The sequence below is a fragment of the Hevea brasiliensis genome, chromosome 14 (genome assembly GCF_030052815.1).
Source record: "Hevea brasiliensis isolate MT/VB/25A 57/8 chromosome 14, ASM3005281v1, whole genome shotgun sequence".
Taxonomy (NCBI): domain Eukaryota; kingdom Viridiplantae; phylum Streptophyta; class Magnoliopsida; order Malpighiales; family Euphorbiaceae; genus Hevea; species Hevea brasiliensis.
In genome coordinates this window covers 8,236,740-8,260,227 of record NC_079506.1, presented here as the reverse complement: position 1 = coordinate 8,260,227, position 23,488 = coordinate 8,236,740, and the positions used below count along the sequence as shown (strand labels likewise).

Below are 23,488 nucleotides of genomic sequence, written 5' to 3'. Positions count from 1 at the left end.
TAAAGACAATGGTTTACAAGTTTTAATAAGTTAAGTATTAATAAATCTAAGTTTGACTCATTTATTGAATAAGCCTTAAAATTAAATTGAATTTCAATTCCTTAAGAAAATAAATAGAGACAAATTAAAGTTTTATTGAATCAAGCCTCGAATGGCTAAAAACAATTTAATCAATCTACACTCGTATATCTAATTAACAATAATGCTTAAATTTCAATGCATTATATAATTCCCTGTACCTTAATTTTCCAAGAAAGATGTGTATCATGTCCCTTCATTGGATTATAATTTCAAATGATGAACATCACATAGATACAAGTCCAAACATGAAATTATTATTAGTGAGGCCTAACACAAGCTAATGGTCAGTGCTTGAAAGTTGAAACTAGACTCCTATTAACTAATTTATTGGACTACCCACTTCAGTGGCACTCTAGAAGGTGATGGATATATGGACGCAAAGTGATTAATGTGATTCACGAACAAAGTAAATTTAACTTGCTAAACTTGCCCTAATTACAATGTGAATTATTGTTAAAAATAGAACTTTCCTTAGTGGTTTGGAAAATATACCAAGACAATATGAGAATCACATTGATATACAAGTTCAAAGCTACGAAAATAATGTTCTTAAGGACCTAAGAATTTTGAGTTTTTGGTTCATTATTATTATTATTATTATTATTATTTACTTGCCTATATCTCATTATTTGTTTCTTTGCCTGCTTAATGCATACATAAGTGGAAATAAATAAATAAATAACAAAGAAAAAAATGAGGCCTAACATAGTCTAATGGTGAGTGCTTGGAGCTAGTCTCCCGTTAACTTACTTATTTACCTACCCACTTCGGTAGCACTTTAATTAATTAATTAAAATAAAAATTATATATTTTAAATCTATTTGACATTGTTATTAAATATATTAATAAAATGATATTAAAAATTAATTTAAAATTAAATTTAATATATTTTAATCACAAAAATTATAAAATAATTAAATAATTTCTTTAAACTTTTTTTTATAATATTTAAAATAATATTTTTTATTTTTTTTTTCTTCCAATTACAATCTCAAAATGGAGAAATTATCCTGAGATTTTCTTGGTTAACTTATTTAAAAGAGTTCAAGTCAAATATCAGAAAAGGTGTTGCTATTCTTGGCAGTGACATTTGGTATCCTTAAAACTTTTTGTTTAAAGTTGAGATACTCAAGTGAGACCATTCATTTTGAGCCGGCCCAATGCATGCAAATTCCACGCGGCCATGAGAATTACTGCTTAGCAAAGGTTCTATGACATATCTATTCGAAACGGCCTTTGTAATAGAATTTCATTAGATTTTTATTAATAATATGCTATTTAAGAAATTTTATAATAAAATTCATATATTTAAAAATAAAATGTTAAGGTGGATGAGTGGCCATACTAGATTAGATAAAGTCCGTAATGAGAGTATTAGAGAAAAGGTAGGAGTGGTGCCAATTGAAGATAAGTTGAAAGAAGGGAGATTGAGGTGGTTTGGTCATGTGAAACGTAAACATACGGAGGCTTCAGTTAGACAAATAGAGCACATTAGGTTAGAGGATAGAAAGAAAAAAAGGGGTAGATCTAAATTGACTTGGAGGAGAGTAGTACAACATGACCTAGAAGCATTACACATTTCTGAGGATTTAACCCAAAATCGTTCAGAGTGCAGAAAGCAAATCCATGTAACCGACCCCAAATTTTTGGGATAAAGGCTTAGTTGAGTTGAGTTGACTTGAGTATTTAAAAATAAAATGTTACAACAATTAAAATTTTTATTATTTGAAAAGTAAATAAATTTAATTTTTAATTTTAATTTATTTATGATTTAACACGATAATAAAAATTAGGATTAGTAGTAAAAATTTTGCAGTGTATCAACATGAATAATGGTGGCTAATGACACATAAAAAAAATATGATAACAATTATTATTTGTTGTTCTTACTATTAATGAACTTTTGTCAACAATAATTATTATTTTCAATAACTTTTTAATTGTAGCCATTACAATTTTATTGTAAAATATATATAATCACAATTTTTTTAACAGTAATTTATAGCAATTCATATATTATTATTATAAATTTATGATAAACAAATTTTATACTTTTAGCAATAAAAAGTTTTATTGTTAAATCTAACTTTTCTTATAGTGTGAGTAACTGTTGTTTTAATCGACTCTTACTTTAGTAAAAAATTAAATATAATTAATTAATTCACTTGATGAAAATGTTAACTCTCATTTTCTATTTAAAAAAAAACTCTCATTTTTTATTAACTAAGATTTAATTTTAGTAAAGAAAATTTTAAGATTATTAAAATTTTTAAATATATTAAATAATGTGGGGGAATACACTTTTAAGATCGCTTGTTAAAGAGAATTTAATTTGAACGTATATAAATTAATTTGAGGATATAATTAATGTAAGGGAAAAAATTGGCAAAAGAATAAAAAAGGAGTTGTAAGATACACCAATTAATTACACATAATTTACAATAAATACCATAGCCCACACTTCATTTTATTTTAATCAAACTTGAACAACCCAACACTCCTCATCTAAGTTGAGTAGCTCCTGCACTTATTGTGAAGTCACACATTTTGTAAAGCCACAGATTTCTGAAATTATTTTTCCGATTAATATTTGATGAAACTGCAGCCCATTGCCAGACCACTTAAAAAAAAAAAAAAAGAACTTGTAAGTCCTTCCTGCAAGAAAATCCATAACAGTGAGGAGAACGAGCATTTAAATAAAGCTCTGGGACTCAGTTTCAGTGAGACTATTCTGCTTTAGCCGGCCCATTGCATGCATATTCCAGCCAGCCCATGAGGATTAATTGCCAAGTAAAGGTTCCATGAGACTTGTATGCTCATCTGTTTGAAACAGTTTTTATAATAGAATTTCATTCGATTTTATTAATAATATTTTTTAAATGATTTTATATTTTGAAAATAAATTGTTAAAATGATAAAAGAAAAAAATTATTATCTGAAACATAGAAGAGTTTATTTTTCAATTTTACTTCTTAAAAGAAGCCTGTCTTGCATATGCAACTTAGCTAAGCTATCTGCCACTTTGTTAGCCGTTTGTTTCACCTGGGACAGAGATAAAGGACGTGGCTAGAGCTCGGATTGAAAGGATCGAAGCTTGGATTTCCAAGTCAACTTCCTAAGAAGTATTTTTGAGAGCTGAGATTACTATTGCAGAGTCCGATTCTACGACTGCTGACATAGCTCCCATGTCGAGCTACTTGCAGGCTTCCAACACTGCTCTTGACTCGCCTACTAAGTAATCAATATCTGCGAATATCTCCCATTTTATGGGTTTCATAACTATAACAATGGAGTTTATCCCCAATAATGATAACATAATTTGTAACAGATGAAAGTTGAAACGGTGGACCATTAGGAAAGAGAAGAGAAAGGTTGAAACTGAAGGAAAGCAAAGAGTAGAAGAGAATCATAATAAAAACCGTAGCAGATTTGTATGTTGAAAGAGTGGGAGGATTTATACTTAATTAAAGAACTGTTAAGAAAGAGAAGAGAAAGATTAAAACAGAAGGAAAAAGAAAGTAAGAGAGAACGATAGCAGAGGAATGAGTCACTAGAATGGCGTTGGAGAATCTGTTTTCTCCATATAATTAAGATGCCATTTGGGAAAAAAAAAAAAATACTGTCGCTTGACAATATTGTGCTAACTTTTTCTAAGGTTCAGTTTTATAATATTTGTATAGATATGATTATGAAAAAACCATAATTACAAATTATGTATATTCAACATTTCTTACCATACCCATAATAATAATGTTGAAAAAAAGAAAGAGCATACGTGCCTACATATAATGCAACCTTTTGGAGTTACAACATAAAGCAAGCTGTTATCGACTACTTGCAAAGCTTGTGAACTTGAGGCACCTACGCAGACATATTGATTATCAATTAGCAACCGTAAAATAGAAATGATCTCTTCGATGATTAAGAAATTAAATGACAAATTGCCAATGAATAAGGGAGTAACAAATGGATATATAGGAAATTTATTTCATTTCATTGATAAATTTATCCGTAATTGAACCAACTTGGTGTATCTTATTTAGAGTGATTATAGCTAATTAAAAGTAGAGACTTACTTCAATGAATGAAGGGCATCAATATGTTGTAGTTCGAATGTAATTCTTTCTGATTGAATGTAAGTTGTTGAGTGCATCACTTATGCCCATTCTATCTTGAGGAGCTTCCATGGAGCATGCTATTCCAGTCTTGATCATAGAAATTAGACATTCACTTCTGTTATCAATTCTTGCTGATTGGGCTGAACCTTGCTCATTATTTGCTCTAGCTTCATCTTCTTGTAGAAGAATTGGATCTACAATCTCTAACACTTGATCAGGAAATGCCATTTTGCAAAAGTTATGAAGGTTATGACCTTCCCCAAAATTGTCATTGGTGGGCTTCTTTCTTGTCATCATCTCCAGCAATAGGATCCCAAAACTATAGACATCTCCGCTAGTTGACACCTCACTTCCTAAACCATATTCTGTAATTGACAAAAATTATATATATATATATATATATATATATATATATATATATATATATATATATATATATATATATATATATATATATATATATATATATATATATATAAAGATTATGAATTACCATCGATTTTAAATTCAGAAAGTAATCAATTAAACAAAAATGAAATTTAGCATATGTGAAGTGAACCTGGAGCTGTATAGCCTATTGTTCCTCTCACTCCCAGTGAGCTACCCTCAGGTGGTTGATGGAGAAACTTTGCTAGTCCAAAATCTCCAACACGAGCAACCATGTCTTCATCAAGAAGAATATTACTTGGCTTTAGATCACAATGAACAATCGGTTTATGGCAGTGGTGGTGGAGATAATCTAGCGCATTGGCAACATCGATGGCAATGTCTATTCTTTGGAAAAGGCTTAGACTGTAATGATCATCAATTGGCATAACACCTATTTTTGAAGTTAGATGCAACCATTTCTCTAGGTTCCCATTTGGCATGTATTCATAAATAAGTGCCTTAAACTCATTTCCTTGAAAATCAATACTTGAACAAGAAGTTATGATCTTCAAAAGATTTCGATGACGAACATTTTTCAAGGTTTCACACTCGGCCATAAAACTCTTTGAAGCCCCTGGTTGTTGAAGGTTGAGTACTTTTATTGCAAGAATTGCTCCATCCTCATCAAGAGTGCCTTTGTAGACAGAGCCAAAGCTTCCCACACCAATCAAATTCTCCACAGAGAACTCATTAGTTGCCTTGAAAATCCTTCCATATGAAAATTGCTGCAATGACTTTTCTAGGGAGGAACTAGGAGATTCCTCTCTTTTCTTATGTCTGAACCAGTAACACAAGAAGGCTGACATGATGGTCACAACAAAAACACATGATATTACTATTGCAATTGTTTTAACAAGATGTAACTTGCTTCGCTTTGATACATGATTGATGCATCTTGGCAGTTTGAGTTCTGGTATATCCCCACAAAGCCTGTTGTTACCTTCAATTGATATTGCACTTACATTTACAAAAACACCTTTGCTAGGAACCTCGCCCTCCAAATTATTGAAAGACAAATTCAGATATTCTAGCTTAAAGTTCACAAAGTACTCTGGAACTTCGCCAGATATATTATTTGCAGACAAATCTAAACGTCTAAGACCTTTTAAGGATTCAAATGATGTGGGTATGGTACCTTGAAAATTGTTATCATCCATGACAAGATATTCAAGGCTATTACACTTTCCAAGGTCATACGGAATACTGCCAGACAAGTTGTTTTGGAAAATAACCAATTCATTCAAATGTAGTAAATTGCCAATTTGAGAAGGAAGGGATCCAACCAAATGATTTTGAGAAAAATCTATTGAAACTAGCATATTAGGGACAGCAAAAAGTTGGTTGGATATGGAGCCATTGAGATTGTTTAGAGAAAGGTCGATGAATAGCAAGTTTTGGCAATTTCCGAGGCTAGAAGGAATGGTACCTTGCAGTTTGTTACCTTGCAAATGAAGTAGGGTCAATAACGATAAGTTTCCCAAGGATGAAGGAATCTTTCCGGATAGTCTATTGCGGCCAAGAAACATTTGTTGCAGTTTTTGAAGCTTACCAAAATCCATGGGAATAGTGCCCGTGATTTGAGTCTCTTCTATAGCCATCACCGATAAACTATCAAGAGTTGAAAACCATGGAGGGATACCTCCATATATTCGATTTGTCCCAATTGATAGCCGTTGCAGTGATGAAGATAGATTGGCCAAAGAATTGGGCAACACTCCCTCAAGTCGATTTTGGGATATATCAAGCATGGCCAAATTGCTGCAGTTTAGCAAAGAAGTGATAAAATACAAATCATCACCTCCCCTGCTGCCAAGGCTGTTTGCATACAGAGATAAATAATAAAGTCCCCTTAAGGCTCCAAAATGAACAGCTACTTTTCCAGTGAAATTATTTCTTTGTAAGTCTATGTACTCAAGTTCTGAGGCATTGGATAATGATGCAGGAATCGATCCACTAAAGTGGTTTCCCCATATTTGAAAGCGCTGAAGATGAGGCATGAGGAAGCCAATATTTGATGGAAGAGTTCCATGAAGTTGATTTTCATTCACAGAGATCACATTGATGGATGAAATATTATAAATGGCTGGAGGAATGATACCTGAGAGTTTATTCGTAGCAACTGCAAGCATTGACAAGGACTTAAGCTGCCCTAGAGATTCTGGAATAGTGCCACTGAAGAAATTTTCACGAGCAGATAGGGCTTCCAGTGAGGTAAGGTTCCCCATGGAAGGTGGTATACTTCCACTCAAATAATTACCCTCAATGGAGAATCTCCTGAGCTTGGACAAAGTGCCAAGCTCCACTGGAATATTTCTTACTAGTTTGTTGTATGGTACCCGAAGGATCTTAAGGTTTGAGCAATAGGACAAATTGGATGGTATTTCCCCTTCAAAGGAGTTGTTGCCCAGATGTAAAAATTGTAGCCTAAACAATCGGCCAATTTCGGGTGAGATTTCACCCCGCAGGGAGTTGTTTTCTAGTCTGAGCTCTCTAAGGAAACTCATGTTTCCTATATAAGGAGACAGAGAACCTACCAAGCCCCTGGATTGAAGGTCTAGAATGGTGACTCTTCTGTGTTTGAGACCACATGTGACACCTGCCCAGTTGCAGAAATGTATGGAATCATTCCACGAACTTAAAGCACCTTGAGGGTCATCTGTAATCATTGCCTTGAAAGCTAACAAGGCAAGATGATCCGTCTTATTTCCATGGAAGCTAGCAGCAGCAGCAGTAGCAATGGAGAAAGTTACAAGACAATGATTCATAGCAAGTGAGAAAATACATTTCACAGAGAAAACAAAGAATAGTCTCAAAACCCTCATTTCCGACTTTAAGATTCTACAAACACAATTTGGTTTGATTAAATAGAAATGGCACGATATCCTGAGAACCTTTAAAAATGGAGAAAAAAAAATTTATGGAAAGCGATGGAACTGAAGATGCAGTTAATATAAGCAATTGTATAAGCAATAGCTTGACTTGCATAAAGGCAGAAAATTGTTTAGTTTTCTTTTTACATTAAGATTAGAAACTTTATAATTTTAAAAATGATTTTAATATTAGTATCTTAAAATTGAAATTGATAAAATAACTTCAGCATTATTAAATTAAAGTTTATTTATAAAATTTATATTTTTTTTCTAATGTTTTATTTTTTTTAATAATTAATTGAACCCATTAATTAAAATTTTAATACAGAGTAATTAAAGGCTGAGCTAAGTCTGAGCAAAGACTTAACTCAGCAATGTCGATAGAAAGTAAAGTCATCCTTTATGTTTAACCTGCTTTGTTGAATTGCATGCATATATATAGATTTTTCAACAGAAATAATTAGGTGAGAAAGTGATGGAGCATATGATGGAGATAGTTTCCTGAAAATTGAAATATTCTTCAAATGCTTCTCAAGAAATCTTGTACAATTCTCAAATCATAATAATTTAGGTGATGAGTCTTGACTTGAGTCGGTAGGTTTCTATCAAAGTTAATGACCAAAAGCACTACTCTTTGTTTTTTTTTTTTTTTTTTTTTTTTTTTTTTTTTTTAATATAGTCATCAGTTAAATTTGTCATTTATTTGATTTTAATATGGTCATTAAATTTCAATTATATGTTTTACATAATAATTAAATTGAAAGGCAACTAATTTTTAAATTTTATGATGGCAATAATAATTTCATTTAAATAAAGTTATAATTGATTGATTTTATACTAGAATTTAATAATTATAAATGGGAATATGAACCTGGTATGTTGTGTGGATTGAAGATCATTAAAAAGAAAAAGAAAAAAAAATGATTTAAACTCCCAATGGAGACATCTATCGAATAGAAATATTACTTAAATTTTAAATATTATGTGTTTTTTTACTTGAAAAAAATTTTCTGTTAAGTTAATAAAGTTTCCATAATTAATTAATTTTAAAAAAATTATTTTGTAAAAATTTTATAAATATAAAATCAAGTAATTATAAAATTAAAAAAATAAAAAAATAGAAAAAGAAGGAAAAGGGCAAGGAGATATTTATCATGTCCCTTCAATAGATCTTTCAGAATTTATTTTGCCCCCAAAAAAGGCGAAAAATGATAATTAATTAAGTTGAACTAGTTAGATGATCAAAATAATACCGATATATGTCCACACTTAAAAATATTATTATACCCATATTTATAAATATTAATTTGAGATATCTGCATCCTAATTTAGTTTAAGATTGTGATCCAAAACATATTATTCATCTGATAAATTTAAGTTTGAATCCTTATTTTTCAATCCCTTTCTTAAAGAAAATAAGTTTCAAGCATATTACACATGATTTGGTGGATCCTATACATAGCTTGTCATTATTTTTTTTCTTTCATAATTGTAATGTTTACTTAATCATATAAATCCCATTATTTATTTATTTAGCTACGTAGTTAAAGTATATATAAACAGAAAAAATAAATAAAAATAGTGAGGCCTATTACAAACTAATGGTGAATGCTTCTGAAATGGTTCACAAAGTGATTAACCAGTTAAACTTAACCTTATTCCTGTAAATAACCAATTCAACTTTTCAACTAGATTGACAGATAAATTGTAAAGAAGATATCTCAATTTAGGGATGTGTGATAATAAAATATTTAAATTTTAATTTATAATATAAAATTATTTGATTTTTAATTTAAGTAAAATAAAACTCTTATAATATTTAATAGTTAATTTTTTAAATATTTATACTAGCGTGTCATTTTTTAAATTTAAAAATATATATATTTTCATGAATCGTTACTTTCGAGTAAATGAGTCTTGGATTATTTAAATATCAATTTGTATGATTTAGATAATCCAAATTATGGGAAGAGAAAAAATAATTAAATATTTTTTTTATAAGTGTCAAATTAATAGATGAAAAAATATAATTTTATAATTTAATAAGTGCCATATTATAAAAATAACTTAGAAATCTAAAATTATAAAAAATTTTATGTTATTTGAATTAAAAATTAAAAAATTTTATATTATTTAAATTAAAAATTATAAATTTTATAGTACAAATTAAAATTTAGATACTATAGTATTACATACTTTTAATTTAAGGCATTACCCTGGATTGACTTGGTTTAAAGCTAGGGATTCAGTGAGACCATTCTGCTTTATCTGGCCCATTACATTCAAATTCCAACCAGCCCATGATGATTATCGCTCAGTAAAGGTTCAAAAATTTTGCGTTTGGAAATAAAATGTTAGAATGATACAAATTTTCTTAGCTCAAAGATTGAAGAGTTTAATTTTATTTCATTTATGATTGATTGTTGTTTTATTTAATTCATAATTTTGGCAAAATAAATTAATATAATCGATAAATATAAGAACTTTTATTTTAGTTAATCAGAACTTACTTTGTTGAAAAACATTCCTATATTATTAAAATTGTGTTATGCATTCAGCAATAGTATATAGAGAAATACACTAATCTCTCAAGAAAAAGAAATTAGTTTGATCATGTATATAAATTAATCGTAATTATAAATAAATAAGATACTTTTGGACAAAAAAATTGCAAAAGATAAGAAGAAAAAAGAGTAGTTAAATACTCCAATTAATTATACATGAAGAACATAATTTACAATATTTAACATAGCTCACACTTCATTTTATTTTAATCAAACGTAACAACCCAACACTACTCATCCAAGTTGAAGAGCCTCCGCGCTAATTATAAAGCAACAGTTTTCCACAACCATTTTCGATTAATATTGAAGAAATTGCAGCCCAAAGCATTTGTTTTCATCATACAACTGCAAAACAGAGCACATGATCACTATCAGTTGTTTTCCCCCTTAATGTTATTAAATTTCTTTAAAAATTTTGAACTCCTTTACCCACATAAGTTGGGCTTTTTTAGCTTCTTTGATCGACTTGAAGCTTCAACTTCGTAGTCCTGCAAGTTAATCCATAACAGCAAGGAGAACCATCAATTAAATAAATACATAGTTAGTATTTAAGAGAGAAAAATCATAAATAATATATTAATTTATTCATCAAAGAATATAGAAATCTATTATCAGTGTTAATTAGAAGAATTAATATGAATTATACTTACCTCTATATACAGAAAGTCCCATTGTACTTGGGATAAAATTGTTTCTGATGGAATTTAACTCATTGACTGCATTGCTGATGTCCATTCTATCTTGAGGAGACTCCATGGAACATGCTATCCCAACCTTGATGATGTCAATTATGCATTCAATTTTGCTGTCATTTCTTGGTAGTGCTGGACCTTGACTGTTAATCACTCCTCCATCTTCTTGTAAAAGAATTGAGTCTATGGTCTCCAACATTTGGTTGGGCAATGCCATTTTCGCAAAGTTGTGAAGGTTAAGACCTTCCACAAAAATATCATCAGTTGGTTTTTTTCCTGTCACCATTTCCAATAATAGGATTCCATAGCTATAAACATCTCCACTTGTTGATACCTCGCTTCCTAATCCGTACTCTACAAAAGTAAAGAAAAACAATATGATAAATAGATATTAACTGTAGAGAAATATGAAGGAGAGAAAACATATATATATGATAGAACAAGGGTCATAATCACCTGGAGCTGTGTAGCCTATTGTTCCTCTAACTCCAATTGAGCTGCTCTGAGTTGGATTAATGAGTTGAGGGAGAAACTTTGCAAGTCCAAAATCTCCAACATGAGCAACCATATCATTATCAAGAAGAATATTGCTTGGCTTTAGATCACAATGAATGATTGGCTTTGGACAATGGTGATGAAGATAATCCAGCGCATTCCCAACATCTATAGCAATGTTCAACCTCTGCAGAAGGCTTAGACTTGGTTGTTCATCAATTTCTAAATGATCTGGATGTAGCCACTTGTTTAGATTTCCATTTGGCATATACTCATAAACAAGTGCCTTGAAGTCATTTCCTTGGAAATCAATACTTGAACAAGATGTTATTATCTTGACAAGATTTCGATGACGTACAATTCTCAAGGCTTTGCACTCGGCCATAAAACTCTTTGAAGCACCTCGTTGTTGAAGGTTGAGTACTTTCACTGCAAAGGTTACCCCATCCTCTGCAAAAGAGCCTTGATAGACAGATCCAAAGCTTCCCACACCAATCAATTTTGTTGCAGAGAATCCATCTGTTGCCTTGAGAATCATTTGATACGAAATTTTCTGAAATGACTTCATTTGTAGCGAAGCAGGAGAATGCCCTCTTTTCTTCTTCTTGAACCAACAATACATGGCAGTTGACAGCATGCTTATGCCAAAGATGCATGACATGATGATCACAACTAGATTGACAAGATGGAATTTTCTTCTTTTTGATCCTTCAGCAGGGCATCTTGGCAACTGTAGTTCTGATATACCCCCACAAAGCCTATTGTTTCCTACAATTGATATTGCACTAAAGTTTGCAAAAACTCCTTTGATGGGAACCTCACCTTCAAAATTATTGAATGACAAATTGATATATTCCAATCTAAATTTCTCTAGATATTTTGGAATCTCACCAGAGAAATTGTTGTGAGATAGATCAATTTTTTCAAGACTTCTCAAAGAAGCAAAAGATAGAGGTATGGTACCTTCAAAGTTGTTATGGTGCATGTAAAGGGTCAAAAGGCTATTGCATCGGCCAATATCAATTGGAATTTTGCCTGACAACAAGTTTTGGGAAATATCCAATTCATTCAAATTGAATGAATTACCAATTTCTAACGGGAGGGATCCAACTAAATGATTCTGATCTAGTGCTAAGGAAACTAGCATGGATTGGGTAGCAAAAAGTTGTTTTGGTATGGTCCCATTAAGGTTGTTATGAGAAAGCATTAAAAATAATAAGGTGTGGCTATTATCAAGGCTGGAAGGGATGGCACCTCGTAAATGGTTTTTGCTCAAATAAAGCTCCATCAATGATAAGTTTCCTATGGATGGAGGAATTGGTCCAGTTAATCTGTTACTGTCAAGATATAATCGTTGTAGTCTTGAGAGGCTACCTATTTCCATGGGAATAGTGCCTGTAATTTGGTTAAATCCTATATCCAGATGCGATAAGCTAACAAGCATTGATAACCATGGAGGGAGGCGTCCACCTATTTGATTGTACTCCATTGCTAGCCATTCAATTGGTGTAGATATATTATTGGCCACAAAATTTGGCAACACTCCTTGAAACTGATTGCTAGCAATCTCAACCAATTTCAAATTGCTACAATTCAGCAAAGAAATGATAAAATCCAAACTGTTATCGCCTCTGCTTCCAAGATGATTACCGTGCAAATTCAATTCACCAAGTCTTTGCAGTCCTCCAAAATCAACATCTAATTTTCCAGTGAAATTATTATCTAGTAAAGCAATGTATAACAGTTCTGAGGCATTTGATAATGACACTGGAATGGATCCAGTAAAGTGGTTTCCCCACATTTGCAACTTCTGCAAATGAGGCAGGAGGAGGCCTATATTTGGTGGAAGACTTCCATGAAGCGAATTATTAGCCACACTCAAGAGGGTGATGGAGGAAATATTATAAATGGCTGGAGGGATGATACCTGAGAGATTATTGCTGCCAAGTGCAATAGCTGACAAGTACTTGAGTTGGCCCAAGGAATCTGGGATACTTCCACCAAAGAAATTGCCACCGGCAGACAAAACTTCTAGTAAGCTAAAATTTCCCAGAAATGGAGGTATGCCATTGCTCAAATAATTAAAATGAATTAAAATTTTTCTGAGCTTGGACAGAGTGACCAGCTCCACTGGGATATTTCCAACCAGCTTGTTGTAAGCTAACCCAAGTAACATGATGTTGGAGCATTCAGACAAGTTGGACGGGATTTTCCCTTCAAAAGAGTTGTTGTTGAGATATAAAACTTGCAACCTGAACAAACGGCCTAGTTCAGAAGGGATTTCACCTTGTAAGCTGTTGTTATAGAGGTTAATCTCCCTAAGAAAACTCATGTTTCCTACGTAAGGAGACAAAGTACCCACCAAGCCTTTAGAATTAAGGTCCAAGATAGTGACTCTTTTGTGTTTCCTACCACATGTGACTCCTTCCCAGTTGCAGAAATGGGCAGAATCGTTCCATGAACTAGTGGCATTTTGAGGGTCATGCACAATCTTTGCTTTGAATTTTAGCAAAGCAAGATGATCTGTCTCATTCCCACCAGCGGTTGTGGCACTGGCAACATCAACGGATGGAGCTTTGAAGCTTAGCTGCATAATAAGGAATAAGAGGACAATGCATACCATAGAAAAGGGAAAGGATACTCTCAAGCTCCTCATTTCTGAACAAGAAGCTGCCTTCAATTTTCTTCTTTTTTTGTCTATGATTTTAGTTGGATACTTATAGAGGCACCGTAAGTCCATAAGAATAGTAATAAACTAATTTAAAAAAATAGTTATAAATTGATATGTGCTTCCTAACTTTCTATACGCATTACAACAGAAAGTAATATAGCTTGACTTAGAACAGTTATCTCAAAATGGTTTGCATTGACTATTTTTTTTTTTTTACTGGTATATGATATTTATAATAATATATAACAGGTATATTTTAAAGTATTTTAAAATTAAAAAAATAAAATAAAATACATTTATCAATGAATTTTTCAAATGGGCAGTTATCCCTGTGACTCTTGGCTTCGCTTATGTTGTTAAATAATTAAATAAACCTGCCCAATTCTTTTTTTTTTCTTTAAATAAGTCATATATATATATTTTTTATAATTTGAACAACTTAAAGAAAATATTTTATACTTATTAATTTTAATTAAATTTTAAATTTAAAATCTTACTCCTCTCAAAATAGTAAAATTTAATCCGTCCTGTCTACAAAAACTCTCTACCTAAACTCGATTCAGGATTGAAATAATGGTTCCACCCAATTTCAAATGGAAATTGAGATAGTTTTGATTAGACTCTTGGTATTGTTAAACAATAATAAATTCTCCTACATAATTTATTATTTAGTTTTTAACGTAAAAAAAAAAAAGACTTCAATATAAATTAAATAAAAATTTGAAAAAAAAAGTTTTTAATTGGGTCAATTCCAATCTTGATTCAAAAAGGAAAAGCCCATAATCGACCCCCTAAACTTTGATTCTTGACCAATTTAAGATACCAAACCTTTGTCCCAATTCAGTCTAATCTGAGTCGATTTACTAGACGAATCGGCTTGTAACCGGTCTAGACGAATCGGCTTGTAGCCGGTCTATCTCCACCCCACCAATAATAATAGCCCTTAACATGAAAATAATTATAAATATAAAAAATATTATTTTATTTTAAAAACACATCTTTATTATGTAATTTTATTTTTTTAACTATATATAATTTAATAATATAAAATTTTAATATAAATATATAATATTTATAATAGAATATATAAAAATGATATATTTTAAATTTTATAAAATTAATAAATAAAATGAAACATATTTATCAATAAATTAAATTTAAAAAATTTTTTAAGGAAGTAAATGGGCACTTTGCCCCCAAAGAAGGAGCCTTGGCTTCGCAATATGACACATTAAAATCAAACTAGCCATTTCATAGTGCAAATAGCCAATAGAACATTAAGTAATATGTTTTGGTAACCAAGGTGCAAGTTGGAAAAAGACGAAGAACAATGTGCACAAATATCTCTAAAATAATCTCATCTTACAAAAATTTAATTATATACATTTTATTGCCATTTTATTTTTAATTTATATCAATTTTCAATTTATTACTTATTTTTTGTATTTATTTTTTTATTTTTACATTTCTTTTTATAAATATTTTTAAAATATTTTAAATAAATTAAATATAAATATAGAAAACACTATATAATTATATTTTTATTCAATTAAATAATATATCAATACGTAGACAAAAAGTCTAATTAATACTTATAGCTTGATTTAGAGCTAGTAACAAATAATTAGACTAAGAACAGTAATTAATTAGACTAAATGAAGTGCAAGTGCTCTATGTGAAATAGCAAACCAGAATATAGTTATAGGCGATAAATTTTAATATGAAATTATTCAATATAAAATGATTTGTAATTCGTTTTAATTCGCATAAAATCTGAAAATGGTTCAAATTCAAATAATTTAAAAATTTAAAGGTTCAATTAAGACTTAATTTAACAACTCAAATGATTTATTTAAATTGAATTGATCGATATGAATTTTAACTTGGAAGTAAAAAATTTTTTTTAATAAAAAATTACTATTTTAATTGAAAAATATTTACAATTTTTGGTGGTTAAGCCTATAAGATTTTATTATATGAAATATAAATAGAATAGATTAATTTGAGTATAGATTAATTCTCCCTTTACAAAAAAGTTCTATTATCGTAGCATTTTGTTCGTATGAATTAGGTTGTTATATATATATATATATTCATAATTTTTTTTAAAAATAATTCATATTGAGATTAGGGAATTTATACAATAAAAGAAAATCACTTTTATACTTTGATTGCAGAATTCAAAAGGCTGATTGACTAGGAAAACAAATTTGTTGGTTAATAATTGTGATAATATTACAGAGTTTGATTACTCACTCAGGTATATATATATATATATATATATATATATATATATATATATATATATATATATATATATATATATATTATTACCTAATTTAATAAAATAAACAACGTGTTAAACACCCTAAGTTTAAGAAAAAGAAATGACTTAACATTTCCATGCCAAATAGATTATTTTTAACCAGTATATTTAATATAAGTTTAATTTTATATAAAAATAAGTTAAATAATTAGATTAAAGTTTCATATTAAAATTTATTAAAATATATTAATTTAAATATGAATTTTTATTTTAACAGGTATTAAATTTATTCCGTGGGCTATCCTTACCTACTCGTCTGCGAATCCTCTTAATTTGAAGGTCTACCTCAACTTGAGCAACAAGACAAGGTCACCCCCACTTGGAACCATTTTCTACAACATGATGGTCTTCCCCTGACGCGTCTACTACGGTTGTCCATGCGTTCAACCATTTCACATCTCCCTTCGTTTACCAACACTCTTCATTGAACAGAGCAGAATTAAATAGGGGTCCATCCCATGTGCACAGGAAAAGTCTCTTGTTCTTGTATATCTGAAAGCAAAGTCAAGAGATGGTATGGTTGATTAAATTACTGTGTTGTTTCTTCGGTTTCATTGACGCTGAAGTCTCATTGCGACAACCGTGTTCGAATTAACTTCAACAATAGAGCACTGAGCTTTTAAAATGTAATTATTGTATTTACAATAATTTTAAAAGTAGGAATGGATGGAACAAACTGCGATAGAATGTAAAATTTTATTTTCATTAAAATTTTTATGATGATTTTTAAAATGAAATTTTTAATCCATATTCCTATTATTAATTTTTATTTTTAATAAAATTTATATATTATAAATGGATTTTCATATTTAATAATTAAAAAACATTTTTATATAAACTAATTAAAAATTTTACTTAAAATTAAATATCAATTTAAACAGTAATAACATTCGAGAAATTTTTCTGTGGATCTTAACCTGCAAGCAATGTTATTAAATCTAGCTCAGAGATTGATTCGGCGAATGGACTGGGCGAATGGATTAGTAGTTCAACCACTGACTTATTAAAAATTAACTAAATTTATTAAATATTAATTAAATATAACACCTATTAATATAAATAAATAAATAAAATTAATTAAATTTTAATTACTTAAAATAAAATTTTAATATTTATTAAGTTATATTTAATAAATTTTAATAGTGTTTTTAAAATTTTATATGAAAGTTTTGAAGTAATATAATGCATAAAGATTTCTATAAATGTATATTTCTCTTTTTAATATTTATGAAATATTAAGTATGTGTTAAAAATTAAATTTAAGTATGTAGAAGGTCTGGATTTTTAAGATGGTATTTTTGTAGAAGGTCTCAACCTTCACAATTTTGCAACGATGGCACTGGTGGATCATGTGTTGGAGATTGTAGATCCTATTCTGTTTCAAGAAGAAGCAAGATTAAATAGGAATCAAGGTCCAAAAGAGGCAAGAAATGACTACAAAATTGAATGCTTAATTTCGATGATCAAAGTTGGGGTAGCATGCTCCATGGAGTCTCCTCAAGATAGAATGGTCATAAGTGATGCAGTCCATGAGTTGCATTCAATCAGAAACAATTATATGCGAGATAGAACAGGCATCTCCACGCACGGAAGTAAGTAATTCATTGCTTCCAATTGCACTTAGTGCTTGTTTACGAAATTGTTTAAGAAGAAACATAAAGAAAAAATGTTCATAATACCTACGGAGAAGAGTTTTTTTTTATTATTATTATTAATCTTGTTGTTCTCCTGAAAACTAGCAGTGGTATGATTTGAGTACTAAATTAATTAATTTTGATACTTGAACATGAGCCCTTAAAGTTATTTGATAATGGATTTATTTAACTTTTCTTCTTTCGTTCATCAATTAACTTGTTATAAGATCATGAAGTTGAAATTTGAAGTGAAGCAGCAAAAGGAGCAAAGTTTATATGGGTAAGCTTATACCAGTAGATTTATTGCCTAGTTTTACCCGTTGTCTTTTAATTTTAGAGTTGTAATGATGGAGTTAATCAAATTGATATTGGGAAATTTTGGTGATACAAATTATATATATATATATATATATATATATATATATATATATATATATATATATATATATATATATAGCTTTAATAGTAAATAATGTTTGTTAGCCAAAAGCAGAGTTTGCTTTATGTACATGCTCATGTGTTTCATAATGAGATTGAGTGTGCAAGCTTATGTGATTATTAATTAATTATGACTGTAATTATGATGAACTGAACTTAAATTACCCGCAACTCAAATCAATCAAACTCGAATTCAAATGTAATTAATATTTTTTATTCAAAATATTCAATTCAAAATTTGGTTTAAATCTCATTTAAATTTTCTTTTATATAGCAATTCAAAAATAATTAATATAAATATATAATTAAAAATATTTTAATTTAAACATACTAAAAGAATTAAACCTAAATAATTCATGACTTAAATAGCTGGAATTTAAATTCTCTATCAATTTATCACCTTTTGGTATAGTAGGTTGGCATTATCTTCTGATAACACATTCTCTTTATTATTATGTAAAGAAAATAGATCGAGTTTAACTCTATCAAAAAATAAGAGAAATTTTATATAAATCTTATATATAACACAAACACTTTATTCTAAATTAATATAAGATAAAATATACTTAATTATTTTACGGTCTAACTCTTTTCAAATAGGCAATGAAGTCTGCCATAATTTGGCCTTTATTAGTGAAATTATGTAAAGTAATTAGACTAAAAACAATAATTAATATTTAATAGCTTGACTTGCGGCTAGTAACGAATAAAGTGCAAGTGCTCCGCGTGAAAAAGCAAACCAGGATATAATATAAAATGACTTTGATTCGGCCTTAAACTTAATTTGAAGTTATTTAATAAAAAATATTTATAATCTAATTTCGATTCATACAAAATTTGAAATGTTTTAAATAATTTTATTTTATATAAAATTTAAAATGATTCAAACTCAAGTGATCTAAAAGAGTAACCTGACGATTTAAATAATTCATTTGAACTAAGTTGATCAATTTAAGTTTTAAATTTATAATTAAATTAATAAAAATTACCTTTTGATCAAGCGTCATGCAATTAAAATAATCTATAAATATAGTGATAATGCAAAGTACGTAAAAAAGTGTCAATCAATGCTTTTTCAGTTGTCAGCAGAAGGGCGGAGGGAAGGTAGCTAGGGGAGAATTATTTAAAAAAAATTAATATGGTTAAAAAATTTTAATATAATTTTATATGTTTAAAATTAAAATAACTCCTAATTTATAAAAATAAAATTATTATGATCTATATATTTAAAATTAAATTTATTTTCTTAAATTAAAATTTTTTGTATTTTATTAGACACCCACATCTTTTTTTTTTAAGAAAATAAAAGATAAAAGTTGTATTAAATGAAAATAGAATATAAATTTAAAGTATAAAATTACATAGTATTATAATTTTGTTTAAAAAAATTTAAGATAAATTATTTATACAAAATATAATAGTAATTATCTTTGTAATACCCCTAATTTTTAAATTTATTATTTTATGGGTAAATATTAATATTTTATTTTATTTAAATTTTAGGAAATTATTTGAAATTTTTCAGATTTTAGAAATCGGGTTCAATTTTTTGAAAATATAAAACTTTGATGATTTTTAAAAATTAATTTAAATACCACGTGTCAAAACTAAAAATATATTTGAACTCTACAAATTTTTCTTTGTTTTCTGAAATTTTTTCGAAATTTTTGGACATCGTTTCTGGTCCCAAGGCAGAGTAAAAATTTAAAATTTTGTATCCCGAATTGGATCGACCGAATTGAACCGGACCGGATTGGACCGGTCGAATCGGATCGACCTTTTCTTTTTCTTCTTCTTTCTCCCTCCCGCGCTTCCGACGTCCCTCCTTCCCCTCCCATTTTCTCTCTCCTCCCTCCTCCCCACGCCGCGCCGTCACCTCCCCAGCCTCCCTACCTCGCCGGCGTGCTGCTCCAGCGCCTCCTCACAGTCGGCCAACACTCCAGGCGCCCGGAAAATGCACGCGAACTCCTCCCCTGTGCGACGCGACGCTTCACATTCCCGGCCAAAATTCGATCGATTTGGCCACTGTTTGGGTAGGGTCTTGTGTCAAACACCATCTACACCTCGAGAGCTTTCCATAGACACCAAGAACACCAAAATCTATCGAGCGGTTTGCCCAATTTTTGTTCGGGAATTTTTAACCCATTTTGACTTTTGGGCTAGATTTTTCACAAACCGTGAACCCCACGGGAAAACTGAGAATACCGAAGTACTCCACTCGTCGAGAGCTTCACGACAATATAAATTTCAAAATTTTCCGACACCATTTTTCGGTGGGTCCCATGAAACTTCGTAGTATTTTTCTGAGTATTAAATGAGCTTAGAAAATTCCATAAAAATAATGTACTAACCCCCGTATTGTGGGCTTCGTGTAGGTACCTTCAATTCACCGAAATTCAACAATTGCCCAGGTCTGTAAATTTTGAGCCAGACAGACCGGCTACCGAAAAAGTTTTGGAATCGAATTTAGATTTTGGCTAACCTACCTTTGTCAGACGTCCCGAGCGCGTCCCCGGGGTCGGAATCGGCATAGGTAAACCCGAACCTTACTTTTTCTTAATTATCTAATGCTTGAATTGGGTTAAAAATTCATAAAATATTCGTGATAGCTTAGAAAATTATAATTCCTTTCGCGTTAGCTTAGTAATGATGCTAAGAACCGCAGGGCAAAGTTTTAGAATTTTTAGAACTCATTTTGATAGTTTTTGCAAAAGGATTAAATTATGAGGACTAAACTGTAATTTTACATATTATGATTGATGACTGTTTGGATGGGCCCAGGATGGGCTGTGTGATGTGATTGAGTTGTGGGTATATGGTTTGTGAATATAGAAGTGCGTTTTAAGCCCTTTTGCAGGTTGGGTAGGTTCTAGGTATAGGGGAGACTCTGTCGGATTTTCGATACGACTTATGACATCTTTAGTCTTTTCTTTAGTTTGTATTGAGTCAAATGAATTAAATATTGGTAATAAAACTGTCAGGTGAGCCGGGACAGCCTTCCTCCTCCGCTCAGCCACCACAGTGACTTCGGTTGAGTCAGTGAGTAGAATATTAATTTTAATTGTAATTTCGATATTATTTTATGTTCAAGCATGCCCATGCATCACTTATAAATATGTATCTATATAGTTAAACAATAGGCACATTTTATGTTGCATTCATAATTGTTAAAGTGCCATGGATGTTATTATGGTAATTTGAAGCAATGTGCGTGAGTTGGCGTGCGTGTGGCTATGGATAGCTTTTAGTTAATCAGAATTTACTTTGTTGAAAAACATTCCTATATTATTAAAATTGTGTTATGCATTCAGCAATATCATATAGAGAAATACACTAATCTCTCAAGAAAAAGAAATTAGTTTGATCATGTATATAAATTAATCGTAATTATAAATAAATAAGATACTTTTGGACAAAAAAATTGCAAAAGATAAAGAAGAAAAAAGAGTAGTTAAATACTCCAATTAATTATACATGAAGAACATAATTTACAATATTTAACATAGCTCACACTTCATTTTATTTTAATCAAACGTAACAACCCAACACTACTCATCCAAGTTGAAGAGCCTCCGCGCTAATTATAAAGCAACAGTTTTCCACAACCATTTTCGATTAATATTGAAGAAATTGCAGCCCAAAGCATTTGTTTTCATCATACAACTGCAAAACAGAGCACATGATCACTATCAGTTGTTTTCCCCCTTAATGTTATTAAATTTCTTTAAAAATTTTAAACCCCTTTACCCACATAAGTTGGGCTTTTTTAGCTTCTTTGATCGACTTGAAGCTTCAACTTCGTAGTCCTGCAAGTTAATCCATAACAGCAAGGAGAACCATCAATTAAATAAATACATAGTTAGTATTTAAGAGAGAAAAATCATAAATAATATATTAATTTATTCATCAAAGAATATAGAAATCTATTATCAGTGTTAATTAGAAGAATTAATATGAATTATACTTACCTCTATATACAGAAAGTCCCATTGTACTTGGGATAAAATTGTTTCTGATGGAATTTAACTCATTGACTGCATTGCTGATGTCCATTCTATCTTGAGGAGACTCCATGGAACATGCTATCCCAACCTTGATGATGTCAATTATGCATTCAATTTTGCTGTCATTTCTTGCTAGTGCTGGACCTTGACTGTTAATCACTCCTCCATCTTCTTGTAAAAGAATTGAGTCAATGGTCTCCAACATTTGGTTGGGCAATGCCATTTTCGCAAAGTTGTGAAGGTTAAGACCTTCCACAAAAATATCATCAGTTGGTTTTTTTCCTGTCACCATTTCCAATAATAGGATTCCATAGCTATAAACATCTCCACTTGTTGATACCTCGCTTCCTAATCCATACTCTACAAAAGGAAAGAAAAACAATATGATAAATAGATATTAACTGTAGAGAAATATGAAGGAGAGAAAACATATATATATGATAGAACAAGGGTCATAATCACCTGGAGCTGTGTAGCCTATTGTTCCTCTAACTCCAATTGAGCTGCTCTGAGTTGGATTAATGAGTTGAGGGAGAAACTTTGCAAGTCCAAAATCTCCAACATGAGCAACCATATCATTATCAAGAAGAATATGCTTGGCTTTAGATCACAATGAATGATTGGCTTTGGACAATGGTGATGAAGATAATCCAGCGCATTCCCAACATCTATAGCAATGTTCAACCTCTGCAGAAGGCTTAGACTTGGTTGTTCATCAATTTCTAAATGATCTGGATGTAGCCACTTGTTTAGATTTCCATTTGGCATATACTCATAAACAAGTGCCTTGAAGTCATTTCCTTGGAAATCAATACTTGAACAAGATGTTATTATCTTGACAAGATTTCGATGTGATACGGTGTCCGCAAGTGCACGGGTCACAGTAGTATAGTTTTAAAAATTGATATCGATCCCACAGGGAATTGTGCTTAAATTGGAAATAAAAGTATAAGCAAATTAGAATGACAAAAATTAAAAGATATTAAAAATAAAATCTAAAAATTAAAATTAAGACAAAAATTAAAGATGTAAAATGAAATTTGGAATTAAAATTGGTATTTGAGGAATTAAAACTAGATCAATCAATTAACTAAAATTAATTAAACTAGATTACCCAAAAAATTAATTTGAAATATCTATTTATGAAATTGAGAGAAATTAAATCT

At 30.2% G+C, this 23,488-nt stretch overlaps 2 protein-coding genes across 3 annotated transcripts; both read right to left on the bottom strand.

Annotated features, from left to right (window-relative positions):
* Positions 1-2,516: 2,516 nt before the first annotated feature.
* On the bottom strand, positions 2,517-13,924 carry LOC131173253 (putative receptor-like protein kinase At3g47110). 2 transcript variants are annotated; one of them, XM_058135283.1, is made up of 5 exons: positions 11,211-13,924; positions 10,899-11,108; positions 4,759-5,202; positions 4,158-4,564; positions 2,517-3,942 (listed from the first exon to the last, which is right to left on the bottom strand). In XM_058135283.1, exons 1-4 carry the CDS (start codon positions 13,903-13,905, stop codon positions 4,176-4,178), a joined length of 3,738 nt encoding a protein of 1,245 aa, XP_057991266.1. In that variant the 5' UTR covers positions 13,906-13,924; the 3' UTR covers positions 2,517-3,942; positions 4,158-4,175. The 2 variants fall into 2 exon arrangements, with proteins under 2 accessions (XP_057991266.1, XP_057991265.1); XM_058135282.1 differs by lacking the exons at positions 2,517-3,942; positions 4,158-4,564; positions 4,759-5,202 and adding exons at positions 10,177-10,407; positions 10,496-10,550 and having other exon boundaries at positions 10,713-11,108.
* Positions 13,925-21,757: 7,833 nt separating this feature from the next.
* Positions 21,758-23,167, bottom strand: LOC131173285 (putative receptor-like protein kinase At3g47110). The gene is made up of 4 exons (XM_058135384.1): positions 22,785-23,167; positions 22,287-22,682; positions 22,070-22,124; positions 21,758-21,981 (listed from the first exon to the last, which is right to left on the bottom strand). Exons 1-3 carry the CDS (start codon positions 22,894-22,896, stop codon positions 22,111-22,113), a joined length of 522 nt encoding a protein of 173 aa, XP_057991367.1. The 5' UTR covers positions 22,897-23,167; the 3' UTR covers positions 21,758-21,981; positions 22,070-22,110.
* Positions 23,168-23,488: the final 321 nt, after the last annotated feature.